Source organism: Gallinula chloropus (genome assembly GCF_964237585.1).
Source record: "Gallinula chloropus genome assembly, chromosome: 4".
Lineage (NCBI taxonomy): Eukaryota > Metazoa > Chordata > Aves > Gruiformes > Rallidae > Gallinula > Gallinula chloropus.
Window position 1 is genome coordinate 34,814,985 of NC_140088.1, and position 22,486 is coordinate 34,837,470.

General features: G+C 57.2%; 2 protein-coding genes across 2 annotated transcripts; one reads left to right on the plus strand and one right to left on the minus strand.

Annotated features, from left to right (window-relative positions):
- Positions 1–2,293: 2,293 nt before the first annotated feature.
- Positions 2,294–3,097, plus strand: MDK (midkine; the record flags this gene model as incomplete). The annotated part of the gene is made up of 4 exons (XM_084263356.1): positions 2,294–2,372; positions 2,473–2,634; positions 2,743–2,904; positions 3,072–3,097. 4 exons carry the CDS (start codon positions 2,294–2,296, stop codon positions 3,095–3,097), a joined length of 429 nt encoding a protein of 142 aa, XP_084119482.1.
- Positions 3,098–5,690: 2,593 nt separating this feature from the next.
- On the minus strand, positions 5,691–22,003 carry CHRM4 (cholinergic receptor muscarinic 4; the record flags this gene model as incomplete). Its single annotated transcript, XM_084264194.1, has 3 exons — positions 5,691–7,168; positions 8,554–8,595; positions 21,949–22,003. The coding sequence occupies 3 exons, from the start codon at positions 22,001–22,003 to the stop codon at positions 5,691–5,693; spliced, it is 1,575 nt and encodes a 524-aa protein (XP_084120320.1).
- Between the last annotated feature and the right edge of the window lie 483 nt (positions 22,004–22,486).

The following is a 22,486-nucleotide window of genomic DNA, read 5'->3' on the forward strand; positions in this document are numbered from 1 at the left end:
AGGAGCCTGGGATGATGGTGTGGCCCACAGCAGGAGAAACACTTGCCAGCAGCAGCACCTGGCCCTGAGCAGTTGGGGCTCTCCCATTAATGCAGCAGTGTGTATCTGGGCACTGCTTCAGCATCGCCGGGTGATGAGGTTTTTAACAAGTTGATCCTAGATTATTCGAACCCAGGACAGCTAGAGGAAGAGGGAGAATGGGGAACAGGGTCTACCATAGTATGACCAGGCTCCAGGCTGCTCTGCTCATGCAGCCCACTCCTAGGGGAGACCAACATGATGTGGGAGCCAGCTGGGATCTGAGCAGGAGAGGAGCCAGGGCCCCACAGGGATGCAGGAGGAGCTGAGCTGTGTGAACACGCCTGAAGGTGCTGGCAGCCAGACCAGGAACAATTAGCTGTTGTTCAACCCGCAGAGAAGGGACCAGGCTGTTTAGAAAACCAGCTGGAAAACTGAAGTCCTTTTCCCTGATGAATGCTTGAGGATGAGCCATGGCCTTTGACTGGAGGACACGATGTGCCAGGCAGAGCTTGGGGAGCAGATCCAGGAGTCCCTGGGGCGGTAGCTGGGCTGCTCCTCAGAGCCTCCGCTCCCACATCCTTGTCTACACATGGGCTGGGCCCCATGGTACCCATGCCACCCATGAGCCCAGCAGCTGGGCCCGTCTGCCCTCGGGCGCTCAGAGGCCACGTCCACGGAACCTGAGCTTGAAGGTACTGGGCTGGGAGGCAGATGCTGCAGCACATGGGACATTTTGCAGCAAAGGATGGAAGGAGTTTACAGAACAGTTGATGTCAGGGCAATGCTGTGAATAGTGTGGGTGCCAGCGGTGCTGCAGAAAGCAGGACCAGAGGACCTGCGTCCCCACTCAGCCCCAGCCTTGCCATCTGTAACAGCGCGTCTGGGCTGAGCTCCTGCCCCCTTTGAAGGCAGCTGGGTGGGAACAGGGCCGAGCTGTGCCACACTCAGCAGAATGGCTCCCAGCCAGGCTGGGCGCAAGAGGGAAAGCAGCTCTCACTCCCTCAGCCAGCCAGGCTGTGTAATTCCCTGTGACAGCTCAATGCAGAGCAAAGCCGGCCGCTTCGCAGCGGCAGATGCATGAAAGGTGAGGGCACTGGAGCCTGAATAATGCTGGGAACTGCTCTCTCCAGCACGCAGCCTGGGGGCAGGGAGCACATGCTGACCCCAGGCTCTTCCCTGCACTGATGTCCCCTGGGGCACATGGTGTGTCCTCCTGACCTCTGCAGCCTAGTCCCACCAAGACCTTTGTGGAGCTGGGGCAGGTCCTGTGTATGTACTGACTGGCTGCTGGCACACTGATGTGGGTGTCATCCTATGAGGCTTTGGGAGAGCAGGGAAAGGACTACTAGGCTCAAGATGCCAATTGCATGTCTGCACACCTGCTGGGAGTGGGAGCTGGGACCCTGGTGATGGAGCAATGTCCCACTGAGGCTTGTGGTAGCAGCCAGCGGGGAGCTGTCACCTGGCCCAAGGCCACTGGGGAGGTGGGGCCAGAGCCCCAGGACCTACACTGTTGTGTCATGCCCCCTTGTTCCTGACCTGTTTCCAGGTGCATGCACATGCATACTCTGTCTGTCCATCCGTCCCTGCATGCTGGTGGCCATGGTGCCAGCACTGGGTGCAACTCTCTGGGCCCCTCTCTCCAATGAGCTCCCGTGCTGTGGTGACTTGATGTTTTTGGGTGTTGCATCCTCTCATTTAGCTCTCAGATGCCTCACGGCAGCGGGTTTGATTTTGCTGGTTGTTTTCCTTCCCCCTCCCTCCCCCCTGCCAGATTCTTCCAGAGCAGAAGAAATGGTAACTGTGCTCCCCCAGCTCCCAGACTCTTTGGTGTGGGACAGAAGCCTGCTAGGTGCTGGATAAAGTAGCCACAGGGAGATACAGCAACACAGGCCCTGGGGCTCCTGGTGCTGGATGCACCCAACCTTCCCCAGCTGCTGTGTGGGGTGCGGGGGTCCCCACAGGGAGCACCTCAGCCGCACACGGGACACGGGGTCTGCAGGGATGGGAAGATGCTCTCAGCCCAACAGCTCCCTGGGTGAGGGCAGTTCCTGAGGAGCACAGTTAACTTGCCTGCTGCAACCCATACTCGTGGTCTAACGCGCAGCGATGAGCTTGGCGCGGGGGTTTGGGCACACGCACACAGGTGGGCATGTGTGCAAGGAATGTGGCTGCTGTCTTGCTCCCAGCCTGGCTGCCTGCAGCGTGCCATGCCCCCTCATCACGCCCTGACCCCTCACCTGCCTCACCCTCTTCCTCCTCCCCAGGCAGAATGCCGGTCCGGGGCCTCCTCCTCCTCCTGGCGCTGATCCTGCTGGCTGCCACGGCTGAAGCTGGCAAGAATAAGAAAGGTGAGGGGCAGCCTGGGGTGGGGGCTGGTGGGGCTGGTGGGCAGCCAAGGGCATGCTCCCATGTCCCTTCACGGAGCACCCACTCTCCCTTCCCTCGCAGAGAAGGTGAAGAAGGACGGCTCCGACTGCGAGGACTGGCGCTGGGGACCCTGTGTCCCCAACAGCAAGGACTGTGGCCTGGGCTACCGTGAGGGAACTTGCAAAGATGAGAGCAAGAAACTCAAATGCAAGATCCCCTGCAACTGGAAGAAGAAGTTTGGAGGTGGGTGTGTGGGGATGGAGTGGCTGGGGACCACCCTGGGCTGGGTGGCTGGGGCTGGTGCCCACGCCAGGGCTGGATGGGTCCTGATGCCTCTCCCCTCTCTTCCAGCCGACTGCAAGTACAAGTTTGAGAGCTGGGGGGGCTGCAGCGCGCAGACAGGCGTCAAGACTCGCTCTGGCGTCCTGAAGAAAGCCCTGTACAATGCCCAGTGTGAGGAGATCGTCTATGTGACCAAGCCCTGCTCTTCCAAGATCAAGTCGAAGTCCAAAGGTGAGTCCCCACTACTCCTGGCCCCATAAAGGTCCTACTGGGACCCTGGGCAGGGGCTCTCCAGGGGTAAGTTGGCCCACTGGGGGTAGGGTTTGGCTGGTAGTGTGGGGGTCGGTGAGCTGCCAGCAGACATACTAAACCTCGTCTCCTGTGCTTCTCCAATGCAGCAAAGAAGGGCAAGGGGAAGGACTAGAGTGGGAAGCCAGCAACCTCGCCTGCCTCTCGACATGGTGCCCATGGGGCTGGATGCCCAGCTGCAGCCGGCCCACACTCCAGTCTTCCTTCTCTCCTTCCTCCTTTCTGCGACCTCCTCTTTCACTGAGATGCCTTGTTTTAATCGCTAGTGTTGTAGAGAGCAAACCTCCCTGCCCTGCAGGAGGGGCTGCCCCACCACCACCACCATTGCTTACCTCTCAGCTGGCGCTGGGGGTTGTTGGGGATGCACCTGGGGGGCTGGGATGGGAACACACACATTTCCACCCTCCAGCTCGAATGAGCTGCCTCTGGCACATCCTTCGGTAAGCCCTGGAGCCTCCCCACGCCTCTGCTACCAGCGCAGAGGGGCGGGTTGGGGGTTGAATGCCAGAGTAATCCTACTGCTCCCAAACCCCTCACGCATGTGAGGACTGCTCTCAGCTCGGGGGACAGGGGGCTTCTTCCATCATCAATTTGGCCAGGGCAGGGCTTTCCTGCAGCAGTTGGGGAAAACAAAGCCACCATTCCCAGGAACTACTGTGTCTGGTCTCCTCCATCACTTCTAACCATGTGTGTCCATGCCAGGGCCTGCAGCCCCTCCATCTTTGAGGTGCCAACACTGGTGCTGGGTGGGAGCTCTCACTTCTTTTGGAAAATGGGGTTTGTTTCTTTTCCAATAAAAATCTTTTAAAAAAACCCAAACCCAAACTCCGAACCCACCTGTCATCACCACGCAGTGCTGCTCAGCTGGAAACCCCAGAAAACATCAGCTTCGCCAACCCCCTCCCTATGACCAGCAGTGAAGTCATCATGTGGGTGCCACCACACATGGTCCTGGAGAAGGTGTGTGGGTTAGACCCCCACACCCTCTTCTTGGCAGTGCTTTGGGCTGCCCCCTTCCCTCTCTAGGGGGGCATGGGGCTGTCACCTGCATGCTGCAGGGAACGTCACCAGAGAGCTGTCGACGAGCGACAAGGTGGCAACTCATTCACTCCTCACGTCATGGCCAAGGTTGGTTTCTGGTCCGAGGTCTTTATTTGTCTCGGGGTGGGTTGGGCCATGGTTGTAGCAGTTTAAAAAAAAACCCAAACAAAACCCAAACCAAAAGCCCGCCAGAGGTTTTGGGCACTGCTTTGTGAATTGTCCTAAAGGCAGTGGCAGGGGGTGTCCCCACCTGGGCTGGGACAGCCTGGTTGCAGAGCATCGCCCAGCATGGGGATGGGAAGGACACACAGACACCGTGATTGATGGTGCCATGGCTCCGTCCATTCCTTGTCCACACCTGGCACTGGCCACCAAGGCTTGCAGAGACCTGGCTTTGGGAGAAGCTGAGGAGAAGCCCGAGTGGTCTGGGCTGCGTATGCAAGTGGGCTGGGAGGGGGCTGGAGACACTGGCTGAAGCCTGCATGCTGAGGGCTTCACCACAACACCAACGACAGGGTTACATCCATTTACACAAAGATCAGCAGCCGGCTCCTTCAGCCTCCCCGGGGCATCCCCCTGCACCCTGGGCAGGAGTGGGGCTGGGGACCACCGCCATCCTCTCCTGCCCCCAGAGCCACGTGTTAGGGCTCCCACACCCACCGTGAGGAGAGTGGGAACCTGCTCATGGCCCAGATGAGTCAGAGCACCTCAGCCACATTGCAGACCCTCTTCCTGACCCCCTCCAAGACCCTCAGCTCCCTCCCCGTCCCTCCCAAGGACAGTTATTTTCATGGGCACGGCTGCCTGTATCTCAGGGACCGTGTTGCCCCAGGGCCATGGAGAGATGTCCTGTGCCACATCACTGCTTTTCTTTGCAGTTCTAGTTTTCATCACTGTAGGAGGTGACTCATTTTCACACTCCTCACCCAGGAGTGAGATGTTTGGTTCATCTGTCTGTCCAGCCAATTGCTGGCTGAGGGCAGAAATGGCATGAAGGGGAGAGCAGAGATGAAGCCCAGGTTAAAATTCCCACCCTTGTCCTTGGGTGAGGATGTCTGATGGTGTCTCTCAAAGGAAAGGAAGTAGCTTGCCATATCTGCTAGGGCTCAATCTTAACCACCTTGGGTTGGGGGGGGCAGAGTGCTGGCTGGGCCATCAGGACTCCCCATGAGCATGCCTGAGCCAGCCTGGTCCTAGGCAGCTGGAAAATGTTTGGACCTGGTTTCTTTTCACTTCTTGGGTGATAAACAGTTTAAAAGCTTATTGAAAGCATCCAGCGTTAGGCTGTCTGCATGCAGACAAGCTCTGATGCCCTGGAGATGGTCAGTTAGGGAGAGAAGAGGCATCCAGTCTTAGGACAAATACTGATGTCATCTGGATGACCTCTCAAAAGCAGGGAGCTGGGGAGGGCTCCTGGCGAGCACATCTCCTCCTCTTGCCTCCAGCTTTCCTGCTAGCTCCCCAGCTAGTCCCCAGGCCCAGGGTGACTGGAAGGAGCTGCATCTCTGAGGTGCCTTGGGACTTTTGCCAGCATTGGATGAAGAGCATCATCTGCAATCACTGCACAGTCTGCTCTGTTGCGAGTGGGGAGCAGAGGACCTCCCCCGGCAAAGGAGGCAAAGGGAAGGGCTTCTGTAACGTTGCTGAAGTGGTCCCTGAGCGCCAGTTTATCTGGCTGTGCCAATGTTCCTGTACTGGCACATGAGAAGGTGCTTGAAGGTTTTCTTGAAAGTGGCATTGCAGAGGGCATAGCAGGCTGGGTTGATGGTGCTGTTGACGTAGCAGAGCCAGTAGCCAATGGACCACACAGTTTCGGGTACGCAGGTCTCACAGAAGGTGTTAATGAGGACCATCACGTTGTACGGCGTCCATGTGAGTATGAAGGCCAGCAGGATGGCAAATATGGTGCGGGTGACTTTCTTCTCACGGGCTGCCATCTGCCGCTTCTTCCGTACCTGGCTCCTGGCGATGCTGGCGAACTTCCTGGCAACGTTGGCCGGGCGGCTGTTGGCCAGGGAGTTGTGGTCAGAGGCTCCTGATTTAGCTGGGACGATCTCAATGGCAGTGACACATTCAGTCCCAGTCTGCTTGGTGACGATCTTAATCTTGGACCACTTGGAAGATGGGTTCACCCGGGGGTGGGATGGGCTCTGTCCTTGCCCTGCTGGCAAGATTTCTGCTGTGGGCTTGTCTTTCGTGGTCTGGGTCATGCTGACCGTGCTGGACTCGTTAGAGGTCTCCTTCTCCTCCTGATGGCCAGTGGCCTCTGTCTGTGCTGAGGGCTGGTCATCCACTTTCCCATTCCTCACCTCCTCCTTCACCTCCACGGTCCTCTTGGGAGAGTTATTGTTGTTCTGTTTGATCAGGGGGCCCTTGAAGAAGCTGAGCGACTTGCCTTTCCTCTCTTTCCTGCTTTCAGGCTTGTGCCTCCTCACCCTGCTCCTGCTGGCCAGGGAGATGTGGATGTACAGCACTGTCATGATGACCACAGGCAGGTAGAAAGCAGCGATGGCTGTGCCGAAGGTCACTGCCGGGTTGGAGAGGAACTGGATGTAGCACTCCCTCTCAGGCACTGTCCTCTTTCCCACAATGAACTGCCAGAACAAGATGGCAGGGGCCCAGAGAATGAAGGACAATATCCAGGCGGCTGCAATCATTAGCCCTGCCATCTTGGTGGTCCTCCTGGCCGGGTATGTCAGGGGCTTGGTGACACAGAAGTACCGGTCAAAGCTGATGATGAGTAAGTTCATGACAGAGGCATTGCTCACCACGTAGTCCAGAGCTAGCCACAGGTCGCACACCACAGCCCCCAGTGGCCAGTAACCTTTGATGATGTAGACTGTGTAGAGGTTCATAGAGAAGACCCCGATAATGAGGTCTGCACAGGCCAGGCTGAAGAGGAAGTAGTTGTTGACTGTCTGGAGCTGGCGGTTCACCTTGATGGACAGCATCACCAGGATGTTCCCCACCACAGTGACGAGGCTGAGCGAGCCGGTGACTGTGGCAATGAAAACCAGCTCCACCGTCTTGTAGTTGGTGGGAGGCTGGATGGCCACCTCGGAGCGGTTCCCCAGGGTGAAGTTGTCGTAGGTCAGGTTGGCCATCTTCGCCTGCCAGGGCTGAGCAGAGAGGTTGTGCATGTGGTCTGCTGGCACTGGGGACAGAACGGGAGAATGTTATCCCTGCCAGGCCCTGCATCCTTCCAGCACACAGCACCACAGGTACAAGCTGCTGTAGCTTCACGGCATCCCTTCTGCCTTCTGTCCCTCCCCTCCCACTGCCTGCTCTTGCTGCACTGCTGCTGCCTGGCCCTTTCCTGAGCCATTGTCCTGGTTCTGGCCAGGCCAGAGGTAACCTCCCCAAGCAGCGAGCACAGGTGAGCTGAGTCAGCCTGGGCTGTTGCCACACCTCCTGACACCACTTCCCCATAAAAGCAACTGGTTGGGGAAGGGTATGGACTTGTTGCCTCCAGGACAGCCTGAGTGCAGCCAGGGTGTTGGGTCAGTCAGTCAGTTGGTCAGTCAGTCCATCCATCCTTGCTGTTGGGCAGCACTCTATAATCATTGGGTCGGTAAGGTACTCTGTGTTAGCACTGGGTGTGATTGTAACTGGCCATTATTGTTCTACATTCATGGTGATTTTGTCAGTAAACTGTCCTTATCCCAACCCATGGAGGCTCTGTCTGTCTCTCCTGTGGGAGTGAGCAGGTGGTGTGTGATGCTTGGCCACTGTCTGGGGCTGAACCACCACAGCCATGCACTGAGTCTGCAGCAGGGGAGCAGGAAGGGTGGAAGTTGGGGGGCATACCCCCATACCCTACCCGAGCTGCCCTCTTGTAGCAGTACTGAGCTGCAGAAGTGGCATGTCCCCCTGTTCGGGCTGAGCTGAGCAACACCCCGTGACACAGTCTGTGATGCAGCCCTGGAGATGAGGAGCAGACACTGGCCATGGGGACTGCCCAGCCCAGTGTGGGCAGCATTTGCTGCCTTCCTGGTTTCCCAGGCCAGCACTGCTCTTGGGTACTGCTTCAATATGTCCTGCTCCTATTGCAGCCTTCACCCCAGGACCTGTCTGAAGACACTCTTTGTGTCCCTGTTTAGTGATGGAGGAGACAGGTTCAGATTAGATGTTAGAAAAAATTTTTTCACTGAAAGAGTTGATGGGGCCTGAACAGGCTGCCCAGGGAGGGGGATGAGTCACCACCCCTGGATGTGTTTAAAAAAAGAGTAGGCGAGGTGCTCAGGGATATGGTTTAGCATAGGATGGGAACGGTTGGACTTGATGATCTTAAAGGCCTTTTCCAACCTTGTGATTCTGTGAGATAGGGGGTGGGCTGCGAGGAGTGAACTCAGGGTTGGGGAGAGCCCTTCAGCCAGCGTGTGATGGTCCCTTCTCTGCAAGGCCAGGGACCATCTCCCAGCAGAATCATGGCCCCAGTGTGCCCCAGGGTCCTGCTGGCATGCCCCCATGAGAGGGTTACCTACAGGCAGAGTACTCCACAAAGCCCATGCCATGGTTTGCACAGCTCACCTGCGTCTCTGGCAGCAAACAGCTCCTTCTGGAAGATGATATCTGGGACAGAGAAAACAGCGAGTTACACTACAGCTTTAAGGAGTTCATGCAAGTCCCACAACATCTTACTGAGAGGCACCAATGCAACAGCAGCGGCCTTGACAAAGGGCAGGGGGTGACACTGCTCAGTGAGGCGATGCAGACAACCCAAACAAGGTTGAAACCAAGTAGTTTGTCTTGGCCTGTTTCACAGTCCATCTCAGACAGGCACAGGACATGGAAGGAACCGCATAAGTGCCATCATCCAGTGATGATGGGAAATACTGGCCCCTCTCCCCCCACCCCATCACACTGCAACTGCAGCCACGCTGGTTGTGGAGCTACACAGGGTAAACCCAGCCTCCTCAGCCCGCTAAATGGAATTATTTATGAGATGCAGCAAAATTATGGGCAAGAAAGCCTGCCTTCACCTGAAGCCAGAGGCCTGTGGTTACCCTCCAATGGAAGAGGAGAATGGACCTTAAAAATAAAAAATCAATGAACCAAAATTGATGTGTTGGGATGGAGTCTCTTGGAAGGGGAAGGAGGAGCAAAGGTGCTGGGCAAGGTGGGCTGGCTGTAGGAACTTCCCATCAGACCTACCTTTCCTACATCACCCAGGACCCCAAAAGCAGCTGGGTCTTCACCAGCCTCATCCTGGATGCTAGGGGAGCTCCAACCCCCACCAGCCCAGCAAGAGCAGCCTCCCCCAGCAGCTCCACCTGGGGTGGGGGTCCTGCAGGGCTGCCCACCCAGCCCCACGTGCAGCAGGAGGCCTTGGTGTGTCTCTGCACGGTGTCCCGAAATACGGCCTGGCCCCAGATGCCCGGCACTCCTCAGGCTGGTTGTGCTAAATGCATAACGGAGCCATTCACACACTCCTTCCCAAAACAGGGCTTAGCAGGAGTAGGGATTAGTTTGGAGTTTTAAAGTATTTTTAACAGACAGACCTTTGCCTTTCATTTGGGGGGCGGGGAGGAGGAAAGGGATGTTCACCATCAGCAGGCAGCTGAGGCTCTAACAGAGCTGCGTTTTAGTGAGATGCAGGTGGGAGAAAATGGAAGCGCAGCTGCTGAGATGTTAAAGCTGGGATCCTGAGGGAGCACTTACAGCAGCTTCTGTGCAATCCTATGAGGAGAGGCTGAGGGAGCTGGGGGTGTTCAGCCTGAAGAGGAGGAGGCTGAGGGGAGACCTTATCACCACCTACAACTACCTGACAGGAGGGTGTAGGGAGGTGGGCGATGGTCTCTTCAGCCAGATGACAGGAGATGGGACAAGGGGGAATGGCACAAAGCTGCACCAGGGCAGGTTCAGATTAGATGTTCGGAGAAAGTTCTTCACCAAAAGAGTTGTCAGGGCCTGGAACAGTTCATGGAGGACTGTGTCCCATGGGTGGAACCCCAGGGGGGAGAAGGGGAAAGGTGTCAGGAATGTCCTGCACAGCTAAGATGGAGAACATTTTGTGAGGAACTGACCAAAACCCCAAATCCCTGCCCCTCCCTGTGCTACAGTGCTGGGGGAGAAGGGAGCAAAAGCGTGACTGAAGTGAAGCCTGCTAAGAAGGGAGGGGTGGGGGAAGGTGCTTTAAGGTCTGGTTGCAATTCTCAGCACTGGACTCTGGTGTCACTTGGTGTGCAGTGCAGTGTAACACATCAGAGAGTTTTCTTGCCTTTATTCTGTGCTGAGTCTGTTCTGCCTGTGATGCCGATCATGGAATGATCTCTTCCTGCCCTTATCTCACTCCTGAGCCCCGCAATATATATTTTCTCCCCATCCAGCTGAAGAGGGGAGTGACAGAGCAGCTTTGGTGAGCGTCTGGCCTCCAGCCACAGTCAAACCACCACAGTCCTTTTTGGCACCCAACGTGGGGCTTGAGGAATTTGTGATAAAGACAAAAATTGGATGAGGGAATGGGCAGAACAGACTGATCATAGCAAAACTATGACAAGCTCCTAACCACTAAATGCCGGCAGGACAAGGGAGACCAACAGTGCTGCCCAGCTCTGCGCCGAGCTCCACGCACAAGGGACGCATCAAGGAAGAGGAAAAGTGTTTTCTGCTGCCATCTTTCCCACGCTTTCAGCCAGGGATGTGAGAAGAGGTGATAAGTGTATAAAATGACTTAAAAATATATAATGGTGGCAGTTTGGGGGTTGGTTTCAGTAGGATTGAAACATGTTTTAAATTCTTCACTTTGATGAGCTGGGGAGATTTAGCTGTCATTCCTGTAACAGCTAATCAAACCCATCAGACAAGCTAGCAATCAAGCAGATATCTACCCCAGCTCTTCCAGGAAGAATTTGGTGGGGGGGGGGATATCTTGAAAAGAAACCTTTCCTTCTCTGTTAAAACGAGGGTTTGTTTATTTTCACTTTAGTCTGTGAACCAGCATCCTCTTCTAAGTGCCTTTAATTGATTATCAGCCTCGACAGAGACTTTGTGCGCTGCTCCGTTGCCTGAAGAGAGAGCAGCCTGGCTCGTCCCACTCGCTGAAACCACCGGCCGCACGAAATGCAGGAGGAGCGCGGCACAGCCCCAACTCATGTGTCTTTGGATGCCACCCAGAGGTGATGCTGGAAACTGCTGTGCTGAGACAGTTACCCCTGGCCCCGGGGAGAAGGGATTTAATCTGCTACTTGGAAAACAAACCTTTACTGAAGAGCACATCTCCCATCTGAGGGTAGGAGAGGCATGAGGACGGTTAAGCCAGTGAAGATACGTGCAGCAACATGTATAAGCCGGCAGATGTGTACACGGCTTACCCCTGCTTCAGACACCCTGTCTATCTTCTGCCATGCCCCAGCCTAGCAGGCATCCCTTCTTTCCCCGTCCCTGCTCTCCCCATCCTGATCTGTCTCTCTTCTGCCCTGGGCACCCTCCCTGAGCTTGCTGGGAAAGCCTGGTGCTGCCTTTGCCTCCCTAAGCAGGGCAGGCAGCTCGCTCCAGAGCTGGGAGACAGACGTGGATGCTGTGAATTCACCACATCTTGCAGGGGCCGACCCAAGCCTGCCACTGCAGATAGACCCCGGTATTGGCTTTTGGAATGGAAAGCACCCAGGCTGTGAGGGGAGGACCCAGGAGACAGACAGACAAGACAGACAGACACACACACACACAAGAAAGAACAAAGGACACAGCCCTCAGGCAGCTCTAGCTCTGCCTGCACCCCCGGGATGTGCCCAAGGACAGAGGGAGCACACAGGAGAGTTGCAGTTCTGCAATGGACTGACCAGTGCATCTCCATCTCCACTCTCATGCCAGCCACATCACTGTCCCTGATGCTGTAAAGCTCCCAGACACCAAGGAACCTCTCCAGAACCAGGGATTTCTCCACTAAATGCCTCCCCAGTGCCCAGCTCTCTCTTTTTGCACCTCCAGGAGCACATTTCTCCCCTCCTTTCCTTCACAAACCCTGTCCTAAATTGGCCTCCCTGTCTCCACTCCCCTTTGCCCTTCACCTCCATCCTGGAGCCACAGCCAGGGAGGAGACACAGTCTTGGCAAAGACCAGAGGCCATTTCAGAAGAGATCCTGGGGCTGAGGCTCCTACCTGTGACCCCAACTGGCTCTGCAGAGCTCAGCGAGTGCTCTCCTGACCTGCTTTCACCAACCAGCTACAGCAAACTCCATCACCAGCTTCCTCCCTCCATCCCTAAGACCTCTGGCAGTGATTTATGGCTGGTTTTCTCCTCTCCATCAAAGCCATTAGGAGCCTCCAATGCTTCACCGATAGCGTCTTCTGGTCTAAGAGTTTCTGTGGCTGCTGCACTGCTTAGCAAGCATGGCCTCAAGATAGGAAACACCTTTTCCTTCCCACCCATCATCTTGTATGTTCATGGATGAAAAGATGAGCCACAGTCAGCCACAGATCCAAGCAGAGAAGGTTGTAATTTGGGTGGGATCCACCCAATTTGTGCAGTGCACGTCCCCATCACTGGTAGCTATTTCATTGCTACACACTTTACGTATCAGTCCAGCAAGGCTTCCCAGCCTGTCAAAAGTGCCTTGAGACCTCTTGCCAGGTAGGAAAGCAGAAAGCCGTGTCATGGGCTGCTGATGGACATCCTGTACCCAAAAAGGCTGCATTAGTTAGAGATGGGTGCTCCATTGGGTGCAGTTGGTGGCCAAGTACCCAGTGAACACTCAACCCGTGTGACACAAAGGGTCTCGCGGCGTCCTGCCCGCCCCACCACACCCCATGTGGCACGAGCTAGCCAACTGGCATGTGGAAGATGGTGAGAGAGGCTGGTATATATGCATGCCCATGTGATGGGGTGGCACTTCAAGTTGTGGAATGAGCTCCTGGAACAAGTGCCCTTTCAGCCCCAGTGTCCCCTGTTTCTGCTCCCTGCTGTGCACAGCCTCCACATGCTCTTCCACATTCATGCCACTGTCAGCTGTCTCCCTCCCTGCTCTGTCACTGCCTCCATCCCAGCTCCATCCTTATTCTCAGGGCTGGGAGTGGGGGGGAGGAGCAAATGGGGGCAGCGTCACGGCTGGTCCACGGAGGTCTCTGGGAGTGAGCAGGGCTGTGTGCCCAGCACACTTGGCAAGCATCACCACCAGACACCAAGCCCCTTGCTCACATACCTGTCAGGAGAAGATGTTTGTAGGCAGAGGGTGGGAATTAGAGAAACTGTTTCTTTCCCAAAGATTTCTGAATGTGAGCTGCTCCCAGAGCAGAAGGCCTTTTCCTCCGCATGGGCGCAACCCAGGCCAGCCCTCCCAGACCCATTGTCAGTCCCCTGCTTGTCTTGGCCTTCCTAAAACCATGGAGAGGGTGAAAATTGTAATGGGACCAGTTCCACCATGTCAAAGTGCTGGTGCGATGAGGGGCTGGGCAGGTAGTCCAGCCACAGCGTGCGGTGGGAGAGGAGGGAGAAAGAAAGAGGGGAGGGATAGGGGATGCTGAATGGATGCTTGTGTTGATGGTGTGTGCCTGTCTGTGACATAAAGGGAAGGGGTGACACTCCGGGGAGGGATGACAGTTTTCGGTGTTAATTGCGTTATCTAATAGCCGTTAATTAGTTCCTGAGTCACGGCACCAGTTTGCATCCAGTGAGGATTTGTTCTGGTTGACAGATTCACACCCCTCAAAGAGCGTGAGAATAGAGCTACTGCATACTGGGTACAGGCACCTTAAAAACAAAACATAGAGGGGGTAAATCCTGGGGCGGAACCTGTGCCTGGCAGGGGGACTAGCCTGGGGTTTGGGTGATCGGGCAGGGCTCTGCTGGGCCCATGTCGGGCTGCTCCACAGCAGCAGTGGCCAAGGCAATAAACCACCCAGCAAAACATGAAGGAGACAAGGGGCTGGCAGGATTTGCCGTGTTAAGATAGCAGGGCTCCCTCTGCCATCCCACACCCCCTGGTACGGCAAGGGTCTGTGGGACCCTAAAATCTTTCTGCCGCTCCAGAGATCTGAGCAGCCCCGCAGGAGAAATTTCTCCTTGCCCCTAATATAAGGGGGTTGATCTGGCCATTTTATTGTTCCTTTAAATAACTTACTCCTCTTTCTTCTGCTGCTCAGTGTGTTCTGGTGAGACAAATTCCTCTGTCCCCACAAGCTGGGTGTCTCCCAGCTTTTTGCTGAGCCACTGGAGAAGCAGCGAGCTCACTGTGCCGCCGGAGCTGACAGCTTTCAGGGGGAGGCAAGTGGGCTAGAGAATCCCCCCCTGCATTTGGCATGTGTTCATGCATCAGGTTTAGAAGATTTCCTGCGTCCGAGGCCAGAAGGGAGCGTTGCAGCCTCCTAGCCCATCCACCCACACCGAGCCAGCCAGGAGCATCCCTTGCCTCCACTCCTCTCTCGGTGGATTTCAGAGCAAAACCACCCTGTCTGTGGCAGTGTGCACCTGGCCATGAGATACACTCTCAGGGCAGAGCCACCGCTTGCAAAGCCACCCACATAAGTAGTGCATGGCCTGACATGCTCGTTGGTAACCCACCGATGGCGTGGCTGCACCCCCCCTGCCCGAGCTGGCCCTCCACCCCACCCCAGTGCTTGCCTGTATCCCTAACGTGCCCCATATCACATGCAGCTCGGGAAGGGCCACACGCTGTCTGGCCCCAGCGTTACCAGGCGAGAGGCAAATTGGTGACAAAGTGAGGTTTAAGTGGTTAAAAGTCACTCCTACAAATAACCTCCCAGCACCACTGGCCGCTCTGACAATGAATTAACCACCTGCCACCCAATTATTAGGCCCGATAAATACCCTACCAGCAGAAGGCTAATAGCAAGCGCGCCCAGCGAATGCCATGCAACCCAAACCCAGCCTTACCCCGCTGTGCCCAGCCCGCAGTTCCCAGGCACCAGAGTCTCACCAGCAGCTCCCACGCCAGCTGCTTCGGGTAACATCACCGGGGGGAGCAGGCTCACCACAGGGGGATCCCACAGCGGGGCCAGGGGGGTGGCCGCCGTTCCCACACTCCTTAACTGACCGTCTTCCTTGGGCCTCCCAGGGCTGCGGCTCCGGGCTGGTGTCAGAGCTCAGCCCATGCTGGTGAGCCAGGACGGTGCTCGGCTGAGCCTGGGCTGGAGCTGTGCTTCTTCCCTCCCGTCTACTGCATTAATGCTCTCTGCCTCAGAGAGATGCTCATGTTCTTTTATATCTCTGGGCTGAAGCTTTAACAGGACCCAGCTGTTTCAAGGCAGCAACAGAAATAACCCCGCTGCAGCTACAGGTCCCGCTGCCAGGAAGGGTTTGGGCTTAGTCGACAGAGGGGAAGGAGGGTGAGGATGACCAAGGATTACAAGGTGTGGCTGCCTGGATGAGCTGGGCTTTGCCCAGGGAGAGGTTAGTGGCAGGGATCAGATGCCTGCGGGAGAGGGTGCTGGAGGAGAGGCTGGGGAGTATGGGATGAGGGCAGGGCACTGCAAGACCTCAGAGCTGGTTGCTTGGAAAAGCAGCTCTCCCTGCCCCAGGGACAAGGATGGGTCATGCTTAGAGATGGCAAGGGGCTGGAGGGGGGGGTTTGGGGGGGGGTGGGGGTGTTGGGGGTTGGGCTCAGCCCCTCTTCAGGGACACCAGTTGCAGGGAAGCCCACTCACCCTGCTACCACCCTGCACAGGCATTGTCACCCACACCAGGTACCTGTCACCTGCCTGGGGCAACAGCCCCCTCCCACCCCCCCAGGAGCCAGAGCTGACACTGGGAAAGATGTGACCTGGCCTCCATGCAGAATGCCACTGCACTCTGCGCCAGCCCGCCTTGCCCCCAGGGTCCCCACGGGCCCTGCAGTGGTGATGCAGCTCAGGGCATCAGGGATGCGGTGTTGCCCTTCAGGAGGGAGGGAGGGAAGGGCAGACCTGTGTTTCTTTTTGAGAAACTTACCCCAGAGCCAAGGCCACAGAGGGGAAAGTAACAAGGTGCTCATAAGAAATTTTAAAGAGGGGGCAGCAGGAGCAATAGTTCCCTGCCCTACGGAGCGGGGTGACGCTCTGCGGGGCTTTGAGAGGGCAAGTAAGTGATGGGAGAGAGAGAAGAGCTGATGGAGCAGACTGCCACAGCAGGAAAATGGCCAAGAGAAAGGAGCCTGCAATGTGGATGTGGCTGAGACAGAGGAGAGTCCCAGTCCTGGGAACATGCAGCAGGCAGGAACCCTCCGGGTGGATAAGAAAAAGGAAACAAAAAATATTTACATCCCATTTGATCACAAGATGAGCCAGAGAGTCTGGTGTTGGAGGTGATGCCAGAGCAATGAGACAGGAGTGAAAGCCAAAGGTGGGCAGGGGAGTCCAGAGCATGGGCAGGGGGCAAGGGAAGCATGGGGGACAGGGGAGGAGAGGAGATGGATGTCGGTGGCCACAACACAGGAGGGAAGGGATTGCTAGAAAGGAGGTGGGAATAGCTTCAGGCTGCCAGGGTGGGATTATGCATCTCTCACAAAGAAGAGCCCTAAGAAACTCTTCTGAGAGAGAAAAAGAGAGACCTCATGCAGAGACACTGCCTGCAAATCTCTCCCTGCTGCCTTCCCTGGAAACTCCCACCGGCTCCTGGCTGGGCAGAACAGGAGCCGTGCTGGAGACCTCTGTGGGCTGCAGCTTTCCTGCTCTGACAGCCCAGCTCTGCCAAGGCATCACCTCTCTCTCTCACTGTAGGACAGTGCTCCACAACCTGCTTCATGGCCTTGCAACTAATGCTGTGGATGGCACCCCACAGCACTGCATGGGGTGGGTTGGGGGGGTTCAGTCACCTCACTGCCTGAGGCTGTACGAGGTAACAGGATGTTTCATGAGTTGGGCATCACTTATGTATGGGCCAAGGAGGCTAAACCGAGCTCTGCAAATCTCAGCCTAGAGATGACCATGCTCCACGCTGCTCCTGAGCGCTGCAGAAAGGCAGACCCAAGGCCAGGCAAGTCATGCCTGGTGCCAGGCAAAGGCTGATGCCAGTAGGGTCTCATTGCTCTTCACTCCCCCCTGCACACACGCACATGCATGTTTTTGTGGCTTTCACTGGGGCTGTACACGATGTGTACAGGCTGTACCCAGCAGACCCAGGATCCAAACTGCCCCCAAGGCACTGGAGGTGGCGAGGTGCAGGCTGTGCTCCTTCCCATCTCAGTCATGCAAAGATCTCACAAGGATGCTGGTGCCTCTGCGGCAGAGCCAGCCCGCTGCTCTGCCCGTGGAGGGGGTTGTGGGGGGCAGCCAACATCAACATCAGGAGGGTTGGTGAGCGAGGGGGTCACTGGCGCGAGGCGCCACACACGCCTCCAGAGAGCTGCCCCGTGACCCGGAGCAGACGCCAGGCCTGGGACATCGTGTTTGCAGAGTGGTGTTTTCGGGCCTCAGCGTTGCATAACTGGAGCTTTGAGTTTCCCACAGATGAATCAATCCAGCTCTGTTTAAAGAGGCTGAAGATGTTAACCCGTGAACTGGCCAACCCAAAACAACTCTGTGACCAGCCTCAAACCTCTTGGGCAATGTTTCACCCCCATCCTCGTTTCACCCCCATCCTCTGGATGCCTCCAAGCTGAAGGAAGCTGGTGCCGGCCCCTCCTGCCTCCCTCCCAGCTTCAGCAGTGCTAAGGCATGGTGCTGCCACGACCTGCAAACCGTGAGGTGCTGTAAAAATATGTGAAGACTTAAAACAGGTGGTAGCAGAGGGGCTGCTGCCCTGCTTGGCTTGCTTCTCTGGAGGAGCACGGCCAGCCTCGGCAGCTCAGTGCTGAGTGGATGGCTCTGGCCAAGCCTGCTGCAGCCGTGCAGCTCCATGGTTTACACTGAGTTATGCCTTTAAAGGACAAACTCCCCAGCTGCTGCTTTTCCTGCGCCAGCTGACCTAGGATGAAACTCCTCTGCAAGGCTCTTGAAGACAGGCAAACAGCCCTGTGGCTCCCCACGTCCCTCTCCAGCCCTCTCTGAGTCACGAAAACAGTGCTCAGGGTCCTCAGCACCACTGTGTCTCAGCCTGCCTAACGCTGGGACAGAGGGAGGGGACAGGGCACATGGGCATCGCTGCCACTGCCTCATGCACTGAGTGGGGCATGAGACACGGGGGGTGATGGGGACACGGTCACAGTGAGAAGGACAGTCTGTATCACTCTCACGGCTCCGATGTGCAGGACCTCCAGCAACAGTTTCAGGGACTGGCAGGACAAGGCTCTGTGCCTGCAGCAGCTGTGTTTAGAAGCTTGGGCAGGCTGGGGAAGTGAATCCTCTTGGCAAACTTAGGTCTCACAAGGTATAAACTAAGTCTTTGTTTGAGTTCTCCTCCATGCAGGCAGTGCAGCCTTCAGGCCAAAGGCATCTCTGGAGGATCCTGAGAGCTGGGGTGAAGGTACAAACAGCCGTGCCCAGCACACAAGGGGTCGGGCTGGGGAATGTCACCAGCAGAGCCTCGCTTGCCAGTGCTCTCTGTGCTGGGGGATTCAAGGTCTGAAGCCAGGTCAAGTAAATGATGGTGTCCTGGACCAGAGTCCATCTGGCACAGCAGGACTGATGCATCTATCTGCAGGGAAGGTGGGATGGATGCCAACATGCACACAGGGTGGTGACACCCAGCTGTTTGCTGGGGGGTGGTGTGTGTACCTGCTGCTAAACACCAAGGGGGGGTCCTGAGGGAGAGACAGCCTGCCCTGTGCTCCTGCACCAGCAAAATACTTGGTGCTGTGGGCAAGCCTGCCTGGAGAGCAGCCACGGATTCGTCTGGCCAGGGAACACCGACCTCCCTCTTGAAGCCTTGACACATGAGTTTGCCTGAATACAGTGCAAGAGCTAGCCTCAGCATGCTCAAGGCATGCAGTGAGCTCTCCCTTGCCTAGGAGGGTTAAAGAGATGTTGTGGTGGGCAGCACTCTCCCAGGGGGACTGTCAGGGCTTGGCTGAGCTAGATAACAGCTGCCCATGAAGACCCTCTCCAAGACCCTCACCACCCGGCCTGCCAAGAGCACGTGAGTCTTCCTAGAAACTGGCAGCTGTTTTCTAACTGGTTGCCCAAATCCCTCAGAAGAGGGATGGCTTTGGCATGGCTCCAAACGCTGGCTTGAAGAGGCTTTAACACAGCCCAGGTGCTGAGTTCCTCCCCAGCATCCCCCTCAGCACCCTCGCAGCGGGCGCTGGTGGTCTAAGGAGCAGCACGTGGGGGATGCGGGAGGGAAGATGAAGTGAGGATGGGAAGTAGATGGGAACAATCTAGTCTAAACTTCCACTTCTTGGCTGTGCCACGTCCGGCACCCTCACATCTCCCCAGGACACATGTGCTTTGAAAGCACAGTGTTAGAGCCAGCCCAGAACAGACGCTGAAAGGCAAAGTCTCCTCCTTTGGCTTCCTGGAGAGCACCAAGGGCACAGCCCTGTGCCAGCCTGAGCAGAGACTGGCTCAAGGACAACGCCTGCTTTCCCAGAAGGTGCCCATCAAAGCCCTGATTGAGCATGCCAAGAAGCAGGGGGTCAGCTTGCACACACGAGGCTCTTGCTGCCGGCACGTGGAAAGACGAACCGCGTTTGGTGTAGGAAGCAGCAGCCCCTTGCGAAGAGCCTCCATTTCCTTCTCCTCTCACCGTCACACTCTCTCTGCTGCCTTTGCAGAGCTGCACCTGCCACCTCAGCCGGATGCTCCCCAGCCCCCTTCAGCCCCGTGGGTGCCGCGGGCCGGGGCTCAGCAGGGCGGGCAGGGGTGGGCTCCACAGCAAAGGCATGCTAGGGACTGCTCTGCATCACCCCCACGTCCTCGTCTCACTGGTTTTATTCCCTGGTTTAGGGTTTTGTTTTTTTTTTTCCTTGGGAGATGTTTGTCATTTCAATTAAAAAAAAAAAAAACCCAACCCAAACAATCCCCAAACAAAAGCAAAAGACACAAACCAACAAAAAACCCAGCCATGACAAACCCTGATCTCAAGAGGATCCTCGTGGGGACAGTTTAAAGAGAAAAACCATGCTCCTCCTGCAAGCTCGGAGTAATTGGATCACAGCATTAATTAATCATTTCAGTTCATTTCTCTTCTGTGAAAGAAAACAGACTGACCCACCAAGATGGGTATGCCCCTCATGTGAATAAACAAACCACTTTTACCAGTAGCCTTCCTCCTCCTCCTCCTCCCTCCAGCTTCCTTCTGCCCACTCACCAAGTCGCTCCTGGGGCTGCTGCTGCTCTGTCCAGCAGACCTGGGAACTTGCTGCCGACTCCAAGCAGGGCATGTTGGCTTGGTTCCAGTAGGAACCGGGGGCTGCTGTGCATGGGGACACCACCCCCTCGCAGATACCTGCTCCAGTCCCTACCTTCCCCACCCAGGGGCTCTGCCTGCTGGCCACCAGCCTGGCTGAGGGGTGAGCCAGGGACAGGTTGGGATTTTTGTACGGGTGAAATTGCCAGCTCGGGTGCTCCACTCTTTGTTTGGATGCTTCACAGGGCCCTAGGCCAGGCTGGAGAGCAGCAGCAGGTTGCTCAGATCACAGAAGTCAAGATGGCAGGAAGTAGGAGTTGATGCCCAGCAGTAGTGACAGTGAAAAGCATCTTGCTGTCCCCTGTGATTTCAACACAAGTGTTGTCACCGGTGGTGTTTCACCAAAAGCCTGGGCTCTAGGACCCTGGCATCTCAGCATTTTGATAGACATCAACAAGCCACCCTGCTGGGAGGGCACCAGCCCTCCCAGCCCCTTTGCTCACCCTGCAAGTAGTGAGAGCAGAAGCTGAGCCGCCCTCAGAGGTCACTCAAGGCACCTGTGCCAAAGCAGGGAGCTCCAAACACCCAAGCAGACCTCACCCCACCACATTTGCCAGCTGCACAGGGCAAGGAGGATTGCTATGAGCTGTTCCTCAGGTTGGGAAGTATCTCCCAGAGCCTTAGGCTTTGCAAAGACCAGCCAGAAAATGTGTCCACAGTGGAGCCAGAGGGGTTGAAAGCAGGGCAGAACAGGGGCAGCAGAGAAGCCAGCGTTTTAAAATGATGATAAAAGCCATTCTCTGACTTGTTCCATTATTTTGGGAGATAAGAAGGGTGGGGCTGCCCGACTTTCCCACAGCGGCCAATGGAGAGCAGAGGGCAGCTCTGCCCTTAGCAGCAGGGAGGGCTAAAGGGCAGGTGGGATCCACGCCTAGGGAGGGGCAAGATCTGTGCCCCTTGCGATGCCCAAGCCAGCAACGGCTCTGCGGAGAGATGGGGCAACTTCTGCCTAGTCATGTCCTAGGAGGTGGCCGCAAGGGCCCAAGGGGGTTTGTCCAGCATGGGGACAAAGTATCCCAAAGATCCTGTCACCACTCCTCTTGCTGGAATGTAGAGGGAAGCAAAGAAAGCGTGCAGGCAGTTTCCTGCCCAGGAAACAAATCTCCTTCCAAGAGGAGGCACCATGGGACCAAATACCACCCCCCACCCCCCCACACCCCCCCCCCCCTCTCCCTGCCCTGGGTTTCCCACGGAGGGGGTCCCTGCCCCTGGGGCACAGTCTGCTCACATCGTGTAGCAGGGTGCTGACAGGGCCACGTCCCGGGTGACCAGCGGGACCCGAGGTGCCATGGAGCACAGATCAAGGGGCCGGTGGTGCTTCGGATGGGAGCAAGGAACGGGGGGTGCCAGCCATCGCCCCGGTGCCCTGGCAGGGGGCGCGACTCCAAGCGTTCTGGGGCGATGAACCAGTGCGGGGGTCCCGACCCGCGGGGCACCCTTTGAGGTTCCCGGATGGATGCAGGAGTGCAGGAAAGTTGTCAGAGAAACAGCCCCCCCACCCCATTCCTGGTGCGACCGACCGATACGTTCCCCCGCGGGTGCACACCCCTCTCCACAAGCCCCCTCAGCCCAATTCCACACCCCTCTCCGCCAGGATTCTCCGGAGGAGGGGGGGGGGCCCCGCAGGGTTGCCCTGCCCCCCACTCCCTCCCCCCACACCCCCCCCTTCCCCCTCGCGCACAAGGAGCCCCCGAGCAGCGACTCACCGGGCAGCCCCCAGGCCGCGCCGCCGGCCGCCGCCGAGCGGTTCTCAGCGGCCATGGTGCAGCGCCGAGCTCGCCGCCGCGCCGTCGGGGGCTTCGGCACGCATGGCCCCGGCCGGCTCCCGGCTCCCGGCGGCGCCGTGCGCGGCGGAGGGGCGGGGAGGGGCGGGGGGAAGGGAGGGCCCGGCGCTGCCGGCTCGGCCCGGCCCGGTCCTCCCCCCCCCCCATTCCCCCGCCCCCTCCCTCCCCCGCTTCCAGATGTGCCGCCCCCCAGATGTGCGCCCCCCCAAAGACGCACCGGGACAGAAAGGAAAGAGGAAAGGAAGGGGGGGGGGGGGGGGGGGCAATCCCCACGCCGCCGTTCCTCCCCCCCCATCCCATCCTAGATGTGGCTGCCCTCCCCCGCCAGATGTTTTGGGGGGAGGGTGGGAAGGGGCGGTGCCGGGCAGCTGTGGGTCCCCCCCGTCGGGCCGGCGGGAGCGTTCCCCGGCAGCACCGCGGACAGCGGCAGCCGCCCGCCCGGGACCGCCCCGCCGCCGCC